Genomic DNA, 16,957 nt, shown 5'->3' with positions numbered 1-16,957 from the left:
TTCACATAATCCGCGGTAGGGGTGTCGTAATTTATGTGTGATTTGCAAACATGCATAGACCACTATAGGGGTCTAGCGGTTTATGCTTTAGTGTGGACTTAGTTCATTTTTCGTGGAGTATGAGTTATTGGATGAAACTTTGGTATGCCTTTTTTATGTATGGCGCAACATAGGTTGGTGCTTTGATTTAATTGAAATTAGTCTCTTGAACTCATAGAATTACCAATAAAATTAGAACACCTTTACTCGAGAATCACAACTACATAAAGAATCGTTAGTAATAACCACATCACCGTAAAACGAACAGTAAGTACAACTTTACTTAACATTCATACATGGAAAAGCATAGACTAAGACAGGACAACAATACAAATAAGAAAAGAAAAATGAAAGCTAATCATGACGACCTAATGACACCTATGCCTCGGCTCTGGGTGCGGATCCTTACTCATGGTATAAATCTCATGGACGTACGTAGCCCAGTCTAATCGGGACTGAGCACGCAATCGCATGGCAGCATGGGTAATGGAGAGATTGAAAGTACCCGCAGTCACAAGTGCGATCTCTGAGAAAAACCCGATACGTCCCAAGAAAAAACTTACCGGTAGGAGTCATCTCAGCCACGGTATACTCAGATTGATATCTATCAAACAGAGTAACCATGAAGCACCTTGAATCTTTCAAGTTGCGCTCTATCGCCTTGACCAGCGCCTGGCAAAACCGTTGGCCTGATCCCAACAGCGCCTTTGCTGTTTGTCCTCGGACGACAAAAAGCTCTGCTAACCTTCCATATGTGGATTTCACAAGTGCAGTAACCGACAGATTTCGTGTCCCCTTCAATACAGAGTTAACATACTTGGATATGTTCGTCGTCATGTAGCTGAACCGTCTGCCTCCATCCTGGTGTTAGGTCCACTTATCGTATTCCAGTCGATTGGCCCAATCACACATGGCCGGATTCTCAGTTCTCATAATATCAAATCAGTAGTCAAACTCTGTCTCAGTCTTGGCATACGCTGCATTCACGAGCAGCCGCCTTGCATCCTGCCCTTGAAACTAAGAGTAAAATTAGCTGCAACATGTTGAATGCAATACGCTCGATATGCATGAGGCGGTAGCCAACCACTGTTTGGTGCCTCTAGTGCAGCCTTAATGCCGTTGTGTCTATCAGAGATCACCAGAATGCCTTCTTGTGGGGTCACATGTTGACGCAAGCGGGATAAGAAAAAAGCCCACGACTCAGCATTCTCCCCCTCAACAAGTGCAAACGCAACCGGCAATATATTCGAGTTTCCATCTTGCACAATAGCCAAAAGCAAAGTCCCGCCATACTTTTTATACAGATGCGTACCGTTAATGCCGATTAGTGGCTTGCAATGTTTAAAAGCCTCAACGCATGGAGGGAATTTCCAGAAAAGACGATGAAAGTACTTTGTTGACTCATCAACCTCATCACTTACACACACTGGAGAAGTCTTCAACAAAGCAACGGTTCCGTCCATCGTTGCTTGCATCCCAATGACCCACCAGGGCAACTCGACATACGACTCTTCCCAATCCCCGTAGATCTGTGCGATTGCCTTCTACTTTGCCTTCCACACCTTCCTATAACTAGGCCTGAATCCGTAGGTTGACTCAGTAGCTTCTTGCAACACCTTTATCGTAACCGCTGCATCCGCCCTAACCAACGGATAGATCCTCGCACAAATTACGTGGTAATCGAGCTGTTGGTGGTCGCTCGAAATCGAAGTGGCCAGGCAAGTGTGAGCTCCGTTGTACCTTCTAACCTCCCAGTTACCCTTGCGCTGCCGAAGTGCCACGCGGATCATCCACGTGCAGCCGTTTCCAAACTCTTTGAATCTCCCAACATACTTCAGATGATCTGATTCCATAACCCGATACTGAATTCCACGATGAATGCTATAATCCTTAACACTCATCACAACTTCCTCCTTAGTCTAGAAAGATTGGCCAATTTGAAATTTTCCAGAAGTATTGCCCTCGTGTAATCCTTGGCGTCCGAAGGTGTGTGCCTCATCTGGTTGTTGACTCACTGCTTCTAAGTTTAGTATCGAGAAATGTAGCGGTTGTTGGTGGGACCCTGAACTGGATGGCCCCTGAGGTGCAGGTGGGGCCACCGGAGTCTCCTCCTCACTATCTCCCGATATGTGATCGGGCTCATCGTCCAAATCATCTTCCCCATCGCGTCCTCAACGTGATCCGGCTCACCACCACCAATAAGACCAGTAATCAAACCAGGTGACCTAGCTGTCGGTGCTGGAACAAGTGGAGGTGCAGCTAAGAGACAACCAGGTGCAACGACAGGCATCAAAGTAGAAGCACCCCCACCATCGTCGATTGAGGATTTGGCGCTGAAGCCCCGGAACTGTCGACACCATCTTCCAACTTGTCAAACAACTCGTGTATTCTCACCTCCGAAAAACTCTGCCGACAATGAAACAAGACCTCCATGTCTTCATCTGACCCTATCACAAATGTTTCATACTACACACCACTTGACACAACCGCCATCGAAATCTTGTAGAACACATTCTTTACCAACTTGGCCCCACACAACTCTACCTTCTGCAATATGTTCCTCTTTAGATCCGACAAAGTATCAGTCGAACAGATAAAAACGCTCAGCGGTTCTTTATCAGTGAACTTAACACCATGCCTATTACTTTTTTTTTTATTTTACCAGAGCAGTGGACTAGAACCAACAAGCTCTCCTCACAATCCATTTGTGAAAGTGTGAAAATGACTCTCTACAAATGCCACACTCCCTATCTTGAGTGATATATATAGGCGAATTTAACAAAGCATAAACCGCTAGATCACTGTAGCGGTTTATGCACGTTTGCAAATCACACATAAACGACGACACCCATGTAGCGGATTATGTACATTCGTAAACTGCAGGACCCTTGTCGCGGTTTAATATAGTTTATGAAAAAAATACATTTCGATATCCATTTTGCAAAATATGTATTCTGGTAAATTTGGAAGCCAGAATATTTATTTCAGTAAATTGCCCTAATATGTGTCCTTAAGACATATAATAAGTTTATCATTAATAAAAATTTTTTAATTTTTTTATTTACTATATAAAAAATTTAAATTTTTTATTTTTTAATAAAATCTTTTTCAATTTATAACTTTAATCTATACATTTAGGCTATATAATAGATAAACCCTTTCCTATAAACTTAGTTCTTACTATAACGAAAATGATTGAAAGCGGAAAGCATGGCCACAAAAATTTCAGGTTCTCAACTCCCAAAGCGATGAATGAAACCTTCATTGTTGTTTCACGGATTCAGTCTAAGACCGCAGCTTCTTTATGTTCAAACCAAAGTTTAGGATCAAATTGTTTAATGTTTAATTGTTTAATAATATGGGGGAATATTCATCTTTTCCAATGCGACAAAAATACCCTAGGTCTAGGAGTTGAGTTTATAAACTATTACACGTTCCAAGTAGTACGATTATGTAAGCTTAAATTAATTTCATCGGGGTTAGTAAACTAATTACAACCTCTTAATTTAAATAAAAAAGGAAATTGAAAAATAGCTGTATCAGTTAGCACTTAGTAGTACTGTAGTAGCTTAACTTTTGTAGGTGTATAGTGGGATATTCCAAAGGCTGAAAATTACTCTTCCACAAAGTTAGATCACAAAAACATCCACCTTAGGTCTTTTTCTTGTAGGGAAATCAAAATAAACATGTTTAGTGCACGTCCAACTACATTATGCTGAATTTGGTTGTTGCATATGGGATATAAATATGGTGACATATATTTATTATTTATTTAGCAAATTATAAATATTGGAACGATCTATATATATATATATATATATATATATATATATATATATATATATATATATATATATATATATATTTATTTATTTATTATTTTGAAACACTAAACAAAAACAATCTATAATGTTAGTTCTAATTTTATTTTATTTTAGATTTTATAAAAATATTTATGGGATTTTATATTATAAATAGTAATTTAAAACTAAAAATAAGATTTATTTTTTTAATGTTTATTATTAGTTCAATTATAATTTTATATTATTTTAAACTATTTTATCAACATAATTATACAAATAGTAAAATTTTATTGATTTTTTATTATAATAATATCGTATCTCTAAAATAATATCAATTTTATTTTATAAATTAATTTTAATATAAATTTTAATTTTAAATTAATTCACTTCGTGAAAGTATGAAAATACTCCTATGCTCTAAAAATTGATATGAAACTGGAAATTTTTTCATGCCTAATCGAATTTTGGACACTAAATTAAAATAATATGAACCTCTATCATTCAAATAGAGAAACAGTGTATTTCCTTCCAAAAATTGCCAAGTAATCCAATGCAAGAAGCATACATATGTTCTGTTAGGTGCATTTGAGATTCCATCTCTCTCACGGAACGGTATCCAATGAAGAATAACCATGCTTTGCTGCTGTTTTTTTAATATATATTTTTTTATATTTTTTAACTCAAATGATTAATTCTATAAAATTTGAATTTTTGATATTTATTTAATCAGAACTATTAAATTATTACAATTTGATTATGTTTTGCTGCTTTTACTCTAGCCATTTTTGTGTTAAATATTTTGAATCGGGTCTGTTTTGTTCAAAAGTTTTATAATCAAACTCTTTTTACTGGATGTTAAACTCTTTTTAAACATATATTATAATATTATATATTCCGGTGATTGATCACAACAGGTTTAATTTAAAAAAAATTGATTGAATATAGTTTGCATAATTTACAGATTTATTAAAAAATGTTTAAACTATATGTTTTGATTGAAAATACTTTAGTAAATATACAAAATTTGATTATAAAATTTTAATTATAAATTGGATGAAATTATAAAACCTTCCAAAATAATAGCTTTTTCAAATGAAAAATTTTCAAAAATCAAAATATTTAGATAATTATTTCTAAATTTATGTCTATTTAAAATCAGACAATTAACCTAGTAAAGTTTACCAAAAAAAAAAAAAAGAAAAACTAGAATTAATAATTTTTCTTTCTATAATCACAACTATTAAAGTGGGTGAATATGAGAATTAAGAAGGTAAGTAAGAAAAAAAATTTAAAAATTAATAAAATTTATTGTTTTTAATTTTAATAGTCTAATAACATATTTTTAATTCATATTTTTAAATATTATTAACTAATTATTGACTAAAAGTAATAAATTTTATTAATCCTCTAATATTTATGGAGAAATAAACGAATCCCATGGCTTAAATTAATCCTAATGATTTGTATGCCCCAATGTATGGCCTACCATTGATTTCACAAAATGCTATTAGCATGGATGTTGATCTCAATAATCAAATCAAAATAATGATGTTGGTGTTTGGAAGGATTTAGCTAAATCACTACAAATAATTTTGATAACCAATTTCTTAAAAGAGCATGCGGTGCATTTTAGCTTTCTCCCTTCTTGGGCCATATCCTGAAGAATGTGATGGCTTAATCACATATAAATATATTTAATCAAATAATATAATTTTTATTTAATATTTAATACATGATATACAGATTAGGATCATACCCATCATAGAGACATAAATAATTGTTTGAAAATTCTGAAAAAGTTGTGTTTTCATGCCAAAAGCAAACAAGGACCGAGACAATCCAAGCACGTGACCTGTCAATGACTTCACCTTTGCTTTTCCCTTACACAGACCATTGTTCCTTTCTGGTCACAGTCACATATCTTCACTCCAATCACTGTAATTTTAATAATAATGCAAATAGTAAACAAAGCAGCTTTTTTTTACTTTTTTATATATAAAAACACTATTTGCATTGTTTTTAGTAATATTTTAAGAAAAAGAATAAATTTTTTCGTTACTGGTTTCTGTTTCTGCATCTACATGTGTGACTACTTTGGCATTTTGTCTTGGCCTCTATGTGTTTGGTTTTTTGTGTGTGAGAGAGTGAGTTTCATGCTCCTTTGCAAGATAAAGAAGATAATGGTAGTGGAAGAAAGCATTGCTAAGGCACACATGTAGCTTCTGGGGATTGTCCAATAACCTTATTGAAATCATATCAAGCATTCTCAGATCTCAAGGATCTTATAATTTTGAGCTTCGAAGTTTGGTTTGGTTTGTTTTTGGGCTTTTGTGTATTTTCCTGGTTGCTGATTAATCTTTTGGTCTCAGACACTGCTGGTTGGATTAAAATTCTCCTTTTTCAAGCTGGTTCTGTGGCGAAAAATGCAATTTTGGCATCTGGGTTGGTTGGATTGATGGCTATAGAATTGGCTCTCATGGGAAAGTTGCTATTTTTGGGAAAAATGCACTTGCTTTGGTAGAATCTGATTCTGAGAAAGGCTTTTATTTGTTTCGATAAGCTGATGATAAGGTGGTGCAGACACAAGTTCCTTGTCACAATGGGGAGTGTACTTTTCAATTATGGTGGTTTTGATTAATGGCTGCTTTGTAAGTGAAAGAGTGTGTAATTGAACTGAGAATAGAGAATGGAACTTAGTAGTTCAGTTTCATGGCTACTTGGTTTACTTCTTTTGGCTATGGTGGAAATGTCTTCTTCTGCTCTTTCTCCTTCAGGGATAAATTATGAAGGTTAACAGTTTAACTTCTACTTGAATTTCTTTTCACCTTCCAATTTAAAAATAGTAATCTTTGGTACAACTTATGATGGTAAAAATTTTAACTTAATGCTTTATGTCAGATAATTATGGTAGAGGGAGGATTGAAGTTGATGATTCTATTTTTGTGTTATTTTTGCTGAGAAAAATGAGAAGATGGAAACTATTTTTTACCAGTGTTGATTTTGTTCCTTGAACAGTTGTAGCTCTGATGGCCATTAAGAATGGCTTGAATGATCCCCATAATGTCCTTGAGAATTGGGATATCAATTCTGTTGATCCTTGTAGCTGGAGGATGATTACTTGTTCTCTAGATGGCTCCGTTTCTGCATTGTAAGTTCATTACATTTTGATCAGAGAAAATGAGATGATTGCTTTTGCTAGTGTCGGTTGCACCTATTATTTATTTATTTGTTCATATCAGGGGATTGCCTAGTCAGAACTTGTCTGGTACACTATCTCCAGGGATTCAAAACCTTACTAACTTGCAATCAGTGTACGTCATACTAACTCTTTATAAAGGTTCTTCCTTTCTGTGTTTTGATTTGAATTTGAACTTGGGTTTAGCATTCATTCATCAATTGTTATTGGTTTCCTTCATCATTTTCCAAATGTATGCTCTTTAGACTCATGGATGGATGATACTTAGGAAAGAGTTAATGAGTTATGATGCTGAAATAATTGTATACTCATCATCTACAGGTTGCTTCAGAACAATGCTATTTCCGGTCAGATTCCTGCTGCAATTGGAAAGTTAAAAAAGCTTGAGACACTTGACCTTTCCAATAATGCATTTAGTGGTGAGATACCAAGTTCTTTGGGAGGCCTCACAAGCCTGAACTACCTGTAAGTTGCAATTTTCCTTAGTTGATGTGAAGATTGTGGATTTTGATGATGACTCTTGACATTCTATCTCTGATGGTCATTTAAATTTGCGGTATGTACGTGTCAGGCGGTTGAACAATAACAGCCTTACCGGAGCATGCCCTCAGTCTCTTAGTAACATTGAAGGTCTAACACTTGTGTAGGTTTCTTTGTGCTATTAACCCCTTTTTCTTCAGTTATATCTGTCGCAATATTTAACAATATCTATGGCATGTTAACTATTTGGTCCAATCTATGTAGGGACCTCTCTTATAACAATTTGAGTGGTTCTTTGCCAAGAGTAACAGCAAGAACATTCAAGTAAGACCATTTTATTTTTGTAGTCTTTTGTTCTATAGACAAGCTTGATGCAAAAAGTGATGTATCAATATCTTGCTCAATTTTAACTTTCAGGATTGAGGGTAACCCGTTAATATGTGGTCCAAAAGCAAATAACTGTTCTAATGTGTTGCCAGAACCACTTTCCTTCCCTCCAGATGCTCTAACAGGTACCAGTGGCATGCATTCCCCCTTAAACTGCGTATTCAACATTCAAATTAATTATTTCTAACAATTTCATGACATGTTGGAACATGGGGGTTGTCTGTTGTCCAGCTCAATCAGACTCTAGCAACAAAAGCCATCGTGTTGCAGTTGCTTTTGGTGCGAGTTTTGGTTCTGCTTTTATCATTGTAATTATTGTTGTGTTTCTCGTTTGGTGGCGATACAGACAGAATCAGCAGATATTCTTTGATGTTAGCGGTTAGTCTTTTCTTCATCTTCCCCATTGAAAATGTTTTAATGAACATTACATTGTAGTTGAATATAGAATTTGATCATGAATACGCGCAAAATCCAAATGCAACCCTGATGTGATATTAATGAGATACCATATCAGGAAATCATGCATTTTTAGAGTCCTGGTATCCATAATATCCTTTTTTTTTAATTAGGTTTGAACTTAATTTTATAAGCATGATTAGTGTTCTGATATTTTCTTTAGTTCTTCTTTGTGGTATTCGATGTACTTTCTTTGTCACTTGTCAGAGCAATACGACCCTGAGGTGCGCCTTGGTCATTTAAAGAGGTATTCATTCAAAGAGCTTAGAGCCGCAACAGACCATTTCAGTTCAAAGAATATTTTAGGAAAGGGTGGCTTTGGAATAGTCTACAAAGGGTGCTTGAATGATGGAACAATTGTGGCAGTTAAAAGGTTGAAGGATTACAATGCTGCTGGTGGTGAGATCCAATTTCAGACAGAGGTTGAGACAATAAGTTTGGCTGTGCACCGGAATCTTCTGCGTCTCAGTGGATTTTGCAGTACTCAGAATGAAAGGCTCCTTGTTTATCCTTATATGTCCAATGGCAGTGTAGCCTCTAAATTAAAAGGTTAGCTACTTAGCCTCCATGATGGAACACTGCTGTTTCTGTTTTGTTTCTTGTATGCTAAGCAATGATATTTTCAGCTTCTAGTTACTGAAGAATACACTCCTATATCTTCAACACTCATTACTTAATCCTGGCTTTGGTTTCGGATTTGATAACAGATCATGTTCATGGTCGGCCAGCCTTAGATTGGGTGAGGAGGAAGAGAATAGCGATAGGTACAGCGAGGGGGTTGGTTTATTTGCATGAACAATGTGATCCGAAAATTATTCATCGTGATGTCAAAGCAGCCAATATATTGCTAGATGAAGATTTCGAAGCAGTTGTTGGCGATTTTGGTTTGGCTAAGCTTCTGGATCACAGAGATACTCATGTGACAACTGCTGTCCGCGGAACTGTCGGCCATATTGCTCCAGAGTACTTATCAACAGGTCAGTCATCAGAGAAGACTGATGTGTTTGGGTTTGGAATCTTGCTTCTTGAGCTAATCACAGGCCATAAGGCTCTAGATTTCGGGCGAGCAGCAAACCAGAAGGGTGTCATGCTTGATTGGGTAACCCTCATTCTTCTGATATATCTCTGTATTTGCATTGCTTCCCCTTCAAGTTAGCATTTGGTGAGTAAATTACAATTCTTGTGTTTATTATGAGCTTTCAGGTTAAGAAGCTCCACCAAGATGGAAGATTAAGCCAAATGGTGGACAAAGATCTAAGGGGAAGTTTTGATTTGCTTGAGTTGGAAGAAATGGTTCAGGTAGCACTATTATGCACACAATTCAAGCCTTCGCATCGCCCGAAGATGTCAGAAGTATTGAAGATGTTGGAAGGTGATGGATTAGCTGAGAGATGGGAGGCCTCACAGTCACACAAGAGTGAAACACCAAGGCTCCGATCTAGTAATAGTGAAAATAACCCTCAAAGATATTCAGATTTCATAGAAGAATCCTCACTCATATTAGAAGCTATGGAGCTTTCTGGCCCAAGGTGACAACAAATCATCTTGGCTTTCCACTATATATAGATGTAGTTTCAATGGTTAAAGAAAAAAACACAACATTATTATATATGTATTTGGTGTCTAATGTCAATAGCTATGAATATGATTGCTTGTATTCTTCTGTAAAAAGTTCTTTAAAAGAAAAGTAAGGAAACTCGTGCATTGTAGTTGGTTCAAAAGAATTTTGAATCAACGGTGGAGAATTCTAGTTTTTTTGGCATCGAAACGGAACCGGAGCCCAAATTAAGTTAGCATATAAAACGCAAGAATCTTTCATCTCCATATTTTTGTACAGTGAGTGACACCTATTCCGTTATTTCCCTTCTTGGTTGTGAATTGGGCTATTTTACATTTTTGTCACAGTTGTGCTAGTTCTGTCCAATGCAATTTAAGGCCCAAATTTTCTTAAATGGGTACACTATAGCCCAAAAGGAAAGCTCAATAGTTGGGCTAGTTTTTTTTTTTTAAATTAAGAAACCAGCTCTGGAGCAGTGGAACTAGTCAGCTAGCCAGTAGCCACTAGTGGCCTTCGGGTGTAGGCGTGAAGCGGCGAATTCCAACGTAGTCAAATATGAAGCCACGTGGCAGAACTTCACTACATTAAACTGCAGAGCTGGAATATGTCTGCGCATCGTGTCGCCGCATTAATTAACCGCCAGGGATTCACTACAACGCAACGCAAAGGGTCCCACTACCCCCATTGAAAATAAGCTAACCTGCATCTCAGTAACACTGTGCTCCTCTGCACTCTCATGAATCATGATTTATCACGCTCACCGATGACAAAGCACTCTCCTACCTACCCCCATGTGCTCCACGCGTCTTAATCACAACGGCGAGCGAAGGCGGTGCTGCCCCACACAACTTCACGGAGAACACCACCACCACATGCACTTTTACTTACACCATCACTTGCACCTTTACACGTGCCACGTGGCATCCATATCTTTTTCTACTACGCTTTTGCAAACAACAACTTTACAAAACTGTCCCTCCATTTTTATTTCATTTGCCGGAATGTTTTGTTATTTACTTATTTTTAGGTAGCAAAACTAATGTCTTCTTGCATTATATGAATTCTAAACATTCATTATCTGTATGGGAATGAACTGAATTATTTATTTTTCAGTCTATTAATGAATTATCTTTTTAAAGATTGTGAAAAATATTCTACTAAAATATTTTTGTTATTACTTCAACTCATTTTAAAAAAAATAGATTCTACTCTGATAGTTTCAAATAAATTAAATACACGTGTAGTTTAGTTATACGACCCCCAAAACAAAAATGACAAACTCTAATTTTATTCGTTGTTACCAGGCTGTAAATAGTGTCTGTGTTAAGATATCAAGTTCGTATTTGTGATTGTGTGGATAAAGTACTAAACAAGTTTGATGATAAGTTAAATCTGATTTCAGTCAGTAATTGGAGTTGGGAAGACTTCAAAACACTAATGCTTTAGAAAAATAGAAATATGATTTGAAAATATTAAATAAATAAATTCTTATTAATCAACAAGCTATATTTCAAATGGTATAATTTTTTTATCTTTATCTATAGATTTTAAATTCGATTCCTAATTTTAGAAAAAAAAAAGTAAATTACTATTTCTATCCACGAAAGTTGAAAACGCGGACAAATTTATCCATAAAAAATTATCATTTATACTCATAAAATATGAGTTTTATACAACAAAATTATCTAAACACTAAAAAATCACATAAAAGTTCTATATTACCCTTATCATGATAATATTATATATGAAATTTATGTTTTATAAGTATAAATGATAAATTTTTTTGCTCATGAATAAATTTATTAGCATTTTCAACTTTCATGATAAAAATAAAAATAAAAAACTCTCAACGGATTAAGAGCATGATTTCATTGATAACGTTTGGAAACCGGATTTCTCTAATTCTGTTTAACCACTAAAAATTGTAGGGGTGAGCACGCGTAAGTTTGGTTCGAGTTTAAGGTGAAATTAGAATTGAACGATCAAAATGTAATTGGTTCGATTTGGTTTGGATTTATACTTTTTTGTGTATGTATCCGAACTAAATCAAACCGATTAAGAACGGATTGATTCGATTTGGATAATTGAATACCCGATCACTTTGAAATTCATAAAAAAATCAAATTTTTATCTTAAAAATTCAACAAGTATAATAAACATGTAACATTAATATAAATAATTTAAACATATTAAATACTAAATACATTAAAAACTAAACTTATTAAAATCCAAATATATTAATAGTGAATAATCTCACTAAAAGTCACTAAAAATCATACATATTTTTTTATTTTTTTGTTTAATTAATATATGATCGGATTTACGGATTAGTTCGGATTCCGCACCCCCAAAATTGATACCCGAACCAATCACTAACAAAGGCCATTGATTTGGTTCGGGTTGGATCCGATTACCCGTTGGTTCCAAAACCAATTTAATTAATTCGGTTTAAATTCGAACAGATAATCGAATACCCGCTATCCGTGCTCACCCTAAAAAATTGAATTCGAAATTACCTAAGAAGAGGCCATTCAATTCCTTTTTTAGGGTAAAAACAATTAGCAGGACAACTTGCACTTTTTGTGCATATATAGTGCATAGTTTGCTATAAGAAAACAACAATGTTCATCTGAAATCTCAATCACAGGTGTTCGAACATTTTTGTTTTTTCTTTTCTATTTCTTTGGGGGGACCTAAATGAGATAGTGTTACTATTAACAAGTATAGGTAATTCTACGGCCAATTTTTTTTTCTTGTCAAATAAATAAATATATTTGAAATGATAAAAATTGTCGGTCACTTTGAACTTATATCCCAAAATGGAAAATCCTCTGCACATTTATTTAAATCAAAACATTGGTTTAGTTTGCGTTTTTTTTTTTTTCAGTATTTTTTTTTTAAATTTTATAAAAAAAAATAAAAACAGTAAAATAATAAAATTTTGTTTTTTATTTTTATTTTTTTCACAAAATAAAAAAAATAAAAACAATAAAATAAAAACAAAGGAAAATATAAAAACCTAAACTAAACACACGCTTATTTCTTTCACCGTTTCATTTAGTTTTAAATAATTCCAATTTTGTTAAAAATTAAACTTATAAAAAATAATAAAATAAAATTAATTATTATAAATTATTTTGACAAATTTAAATAAGTGAAAATAACAGACAACGGATAGCTTAACGATCCACAATCTTTTTTTTTTTGGTGACTTAACGATCCACAATCTAATCATATTATCTTGCATCCCAAACAGTAATCTCTATCCAAGTTTTTTTTTTTCCCTCAAAAAAAGAAATTAAGAATTTTGAATAATAATTAGAAAAAAAAAAAGATGTTTACAGTTTTGAAAAGGTTAGTTTGGGCAATATATGCATGAACAAGATGCAGGTTCAGCAGTTCACTCTGTTTCACTTTCAAAAAGGACACACAAAAAAACACACACACACCACAGTTCTGTGCCACTGAATCTTCTTCTCTCAACTCCGATTCAATTGACACATTTTTATTTATTTATTTAATTATTCTTGTATTTTGGCACTTGTTCCATGCCTTGGATTAATGACTCATTGGGACAGAAGAAAAGGGCATGCATGTTGTTCTTCTTCTCCATTTCCATGAACAACACCAAGAGGATTTCTTCATTCTCTGAGTCTTTTCTTTCACACAGGAGAAAAGTGTTTGCTGGTTTTGGTTTAGGTGTTGCATCTTCTCTTTTCATAATCTCATTGTTCTTCTTCCTCGGTACTAATAACTCGGTTCCCAAGGTTGAACATGTATTTGTTCCACCGTTTTATGACACTTATTATTCTTCACCCTGTAACAATCACTTTCACCCTTCTAATAATGTTTCTCATCATGAAACTTCAACTTTAGCAAGTGTTTCTGTTCATGTGAAGAACAATAGCACTATTTTGGTGAATTCTACTACTAATGAGAATAATAGAAACAACAATGCAACCTTGCATGCACATGATGAGGAAAGAGTAATTTCAAGGGAAACTGCAGGTGGTGGGAATTCATCTAGGATCTCCAAAGATTCAAACTTTCATGATGGAGGAATAAGGGTTGTTACAAATTATTCAAGTGTTTCTGGGGAAGGGAATAACAATGGGACACAAATGAAAAGTTCTTCAAGTTTAATTATAAGTAGTCCTAATAATGTGGGGTATGAGCAAAGCAAGAAGAATGTAACTGGCATTATTCATGATGGTTTGTATGAGAATTGTAACATATTTGATGGGAAGTGGGTAAGGGATGATTCAAAGCCTTACTATCCATTAGGTTCTTGTCCCTTCATTGACAGAGATTTTGACTGTCACAGTAATAAGAGGCCTGATTCTGAGTATGTCAAGTGGAAGTGGAAGCCAAATGGGTGTCAAATTCCAAGGTATTTATTAATTTTCACTATTTATATTGTTTAGAACTTAGAACATATTAATATCTTTGATAAGATATCATTGGTTAAGTATTGATGATTGATATACACTCATATGACAGTTTGAATGCAAGTGATTTTCTGGAGAGGCTTAAAGGACAGAGGTTGGTTTTTGTGGGAGATTCCCTTAACAGGAACATGTGGGAGTCCCTTGTATGCATCCTTCGCCAAAGCATAAAAAACAAGGCACGTGTTTTTGAGATCTCGGGAAAAAGGGAATTTAAGAAGAAAGGTGTCTATGCTTTTAGATTTGAGGCAAGCAAGCTTCTTCCATATATATAACTATTATTTTTTATTCAATTGAATTTAACATAACTCAATTTATTGGTGTGTGTTGTTCATGTTAGGATTATAATTGCTCGGTGGATTTTGTTATGTCACCATTCATTGTTCAAGAGTCAACTCTCAAAGGCAAGAATGGGACATTTGAGACACTGAGGCTGGATTTGATGGACCAAACAACTAAAAAGTATAAGGATGCTGATATCATAGTCTTCAACACAGGACATTGGTGGACCCATGAGAAAACATCTAAAGGGTCAGTTCATCATCATAAGAATCTAGCTAGTTGCAACAAAATTCTTCATACATTGATTCACGAGTATACTATAATTCCCTTTTCAGAGAAGATTACTATCAAGAAGGGAACCATGTATACCCAAGACTTAAGGCTTTGGATGCATACAAGAGGGCTTTGACCACTTGGGCTACATGGGTTGACCGACACATTGATCCTAATCAAACCCGGGTTTTCTTCAGGGGATACTCAACTACACATTTCTGGTATCACTCTTTTCTACTTAGCTTCCATTCATTTATGTTATTATGTATATGATTAGTTAATAGTACTGTGTGGACTTTTCTTCAGTGTTCAAAAACTGTAGCAACCATTTTATTGCATATATGTCAAAATAACACAATTGGCCCTTCAACTTACATCAAAACTCAATTTGTAAACTCTTAATCATGAGAGTTCACTGGAACATTTGGGAGTTTGACAACCTTAATTAAGATTTTGAACTTGCATGCATGGCTTTGATTCAAAATTCTAAGACATTTCTTCAGGGGAGGGCAATGGAACTCAGGAGGACAGTGCCACAAAGAAACTGAGCCAATATTCAATGAAACTTACTTGCAAAAGTATCCTTCAAAGATGAGGGTTGTGGAGTATGTTATCCATAACATGAAGACACCAGTTGTGTACATGAACATTAGCAGGCTCACTGATTACAGAAAAGATGGGCATCCTTCCATATATAGAAAGGATTATAAACCATCAACAACAGATCAGAACAACTCTCTATTTGAAGATTGCAGCCATTGGTGTTTACCAGGAGTGCCAGATACTTGGAATGAATTACTATATGTTTCTCTCTTAAAAGATGGAAGGGGAACTTGGAATACTTGATGATCTTCCACCATTTTACTAATTTCAAGAGGGTTTTATGCCAACTGTGCATTTGCGAGTTGGGATTTTAGGGAGCTTGTGTTTCCGGGAATGTTTTTACATTTTTGGAAACTTTTTGAGAATTTTAAATTGAAAATTCTCGAAAATGTAAAAACATTCTGCGAACCACATGCCCCCACAAGGGAAATGGAAGAACCGGAAAGGCCGGAAGAGTAATCGCTTCAATATTCCAACTCGCAATCGCGACCAAGAGAATGGCCACCCGGCACATGCTGCAACCTTATATATCATCAGCTCACACAACTGGAATGTCTAATTCTGAGTTTTTTCCACTAGAAATGTTGTTCATATATAAGGTTGTATTGAGTTAGCTATATATAGTTTGATTGAGTGACAAGATTGTGTATAGGCTTTTTACAAATTACACTCATCTAGCTACAAGGACATGCCATTATACCTTGGATGGCACATCATTTTCAAATTTTTTAGCTGTTATTTTCAGTATCTTATGACAGATTTGGTTGCAGACAATAATGAAGAATCAAATTTTGTGTAAAAGGGTGTTGTTTTTTTAAAGTAATTACTGAGATAGAAGCTGTCCTAAGGGAACTGGGAATTGATAATCCATTGAAGTGTTAAACCCATAAGGGGCTAAATAGGCATCTAGATCTTGGAAACCAACAATTTCAACATGTTCCCTATTGGAAGGTCAAGAAATTGTTGGATAATTAACTTCAACAATGAAACATCAGATGAAAACTTTTATTGAATGTAAGGCCATAAGTCCATAACACAAGAAGCATACATACACACATGAAAAAGGGAAACAGACACAAACATTTACCTACCTACATACTCATCTGCAGAAACTGAAATAGTAGCTTCTCAAAGGAGGAACATCTTCTTAGGTTATTAAATTCTAATTGAAGAAGAAGAACTAACTAGTACAGAAATGAATTGATTGATACATAGCCATATAAGGACCCTTCCATATGTATATATAGGAGTGTCCATTAGTGCCTTCTTGTGACTTGCCGGTTTGCCAAGGCTGTACCCAAATTAAAACTTTGGAGCTGGAGAATGCTTTAATTTCCCTCTGCTACTCATCACAGAGAATGATGCATTTCCACATAGGCAAACTGTGTTGAAAGTGGAGTAGAAGTGTGAAGAATCTACACACGATCCTCCATGT

The 16,957-nt window shown here is 34.8% G+C and overlaps 3 protein-coding genes across 4 annotated transcripts; 2 read left to right on the top strand and 1 right to left on the bottom strand.

Moving 5' to 3' along the window:
* Window positions 1-1,022: 1,022 nt before the first annotated feature.
* On the bottom strand, window positions 1,023-1,502 carry LOC148572576 (uncharacterized). The gene has a single exon (XM_088507599.1). It carries the CDS (start codon window positions 1,500-1,502, stop codon window positions 1,023-1,025), a length of 480 nt encoding a protein of 159 aa, XP_088363725.1.
* Window positions 1,503-5,747: 4,245 nt separating this feature from the next.
* Window positions 5,748-10,185, top strand: LOC107631341 (protein CLAVATA3 INSENSITIVE RECEPTOR KINASE 1). Its single transcript, XM_088508175.1, has 11 exons — window positions 5,748-6,631; window positions 6,858-6,990; window positions 7,082-7,153; window positions 7,360-7,503; window positions 7,610-7,681; window positions 7,783-7,842; window positions 7,936-8,030; window positions 8,137-8,283; window positions 8,569-8,910; window positions 9,069-9,460; window positions 9,565-10,185. The coding sequence occupies exons 1-11, from the start codon at window positions 6,529-6,531 to the stop codon at window positions 9,892-9,894; spliced, it is 1,890 nt and encodes a 629-aa protein (XP_088364301.1). The 5' UTR covers window positions 5,748-6,528; the 3' UTR covers window positions 9,895-10,185.
* A 3,131-nt stretch (window positions 10,186-13,316) lies between these two features.
* LOC107631342 (protein trichome birefringence-like 2) lies at window positions 13,317-16,323 on the top strand. Of its 2 annotated transcripts, none has more exons than XM_016334767.3 (5): window positions 13,317-14,309; window positions 14,420-14,612; window positions 14,705-14,895; window positions 14,982-15,140; window positions 15,423-16,323. In XM_016334767.3, the coding sequence occupies exons 1-5, from the start codon at window positions 13,468-13,470 to the stop codon at window positions 15,763-15,765; spliced, it is 1,728 nt and encodes a 575-aa protein (XP_016190253.1). In that variant the 5' UTR covers window positions 13,317-13,467; the 3' UTR covers window positions 15,766-16,323. The 2 variants fall into 2 exon arrangements, with proteins under 2 accessions (XP_016190253.1, XP_016190254.1); XM_016334768.3 differs by having other exon boundaries at window positions 13,332-14,309; window positions 15,411-16,323.
* Window positions 16,324-16,957: the final 634 nt, after the last annotated feature.

This window comes from Arachis ipaensis, chromosome B3, assembly GCF_059453495.1.
Source record: "Arachis ipaensis isolate K30076 ecotype BB chromosome B3, ASM5945349v1, whole genome shotgun sequence".
Taxonomy (NCBI): Eukaryota; Viridiplantae; Streptophyta; class Magnoliopsida; order Fabales; family Fabaceae; genus Arachis; species Arachis ipaensis.
The sequence above is the reverse complement of the archived record's forward strand: the minus strand, read 5'-3'. Positions and strand labels throughout refer to the sequence as shown.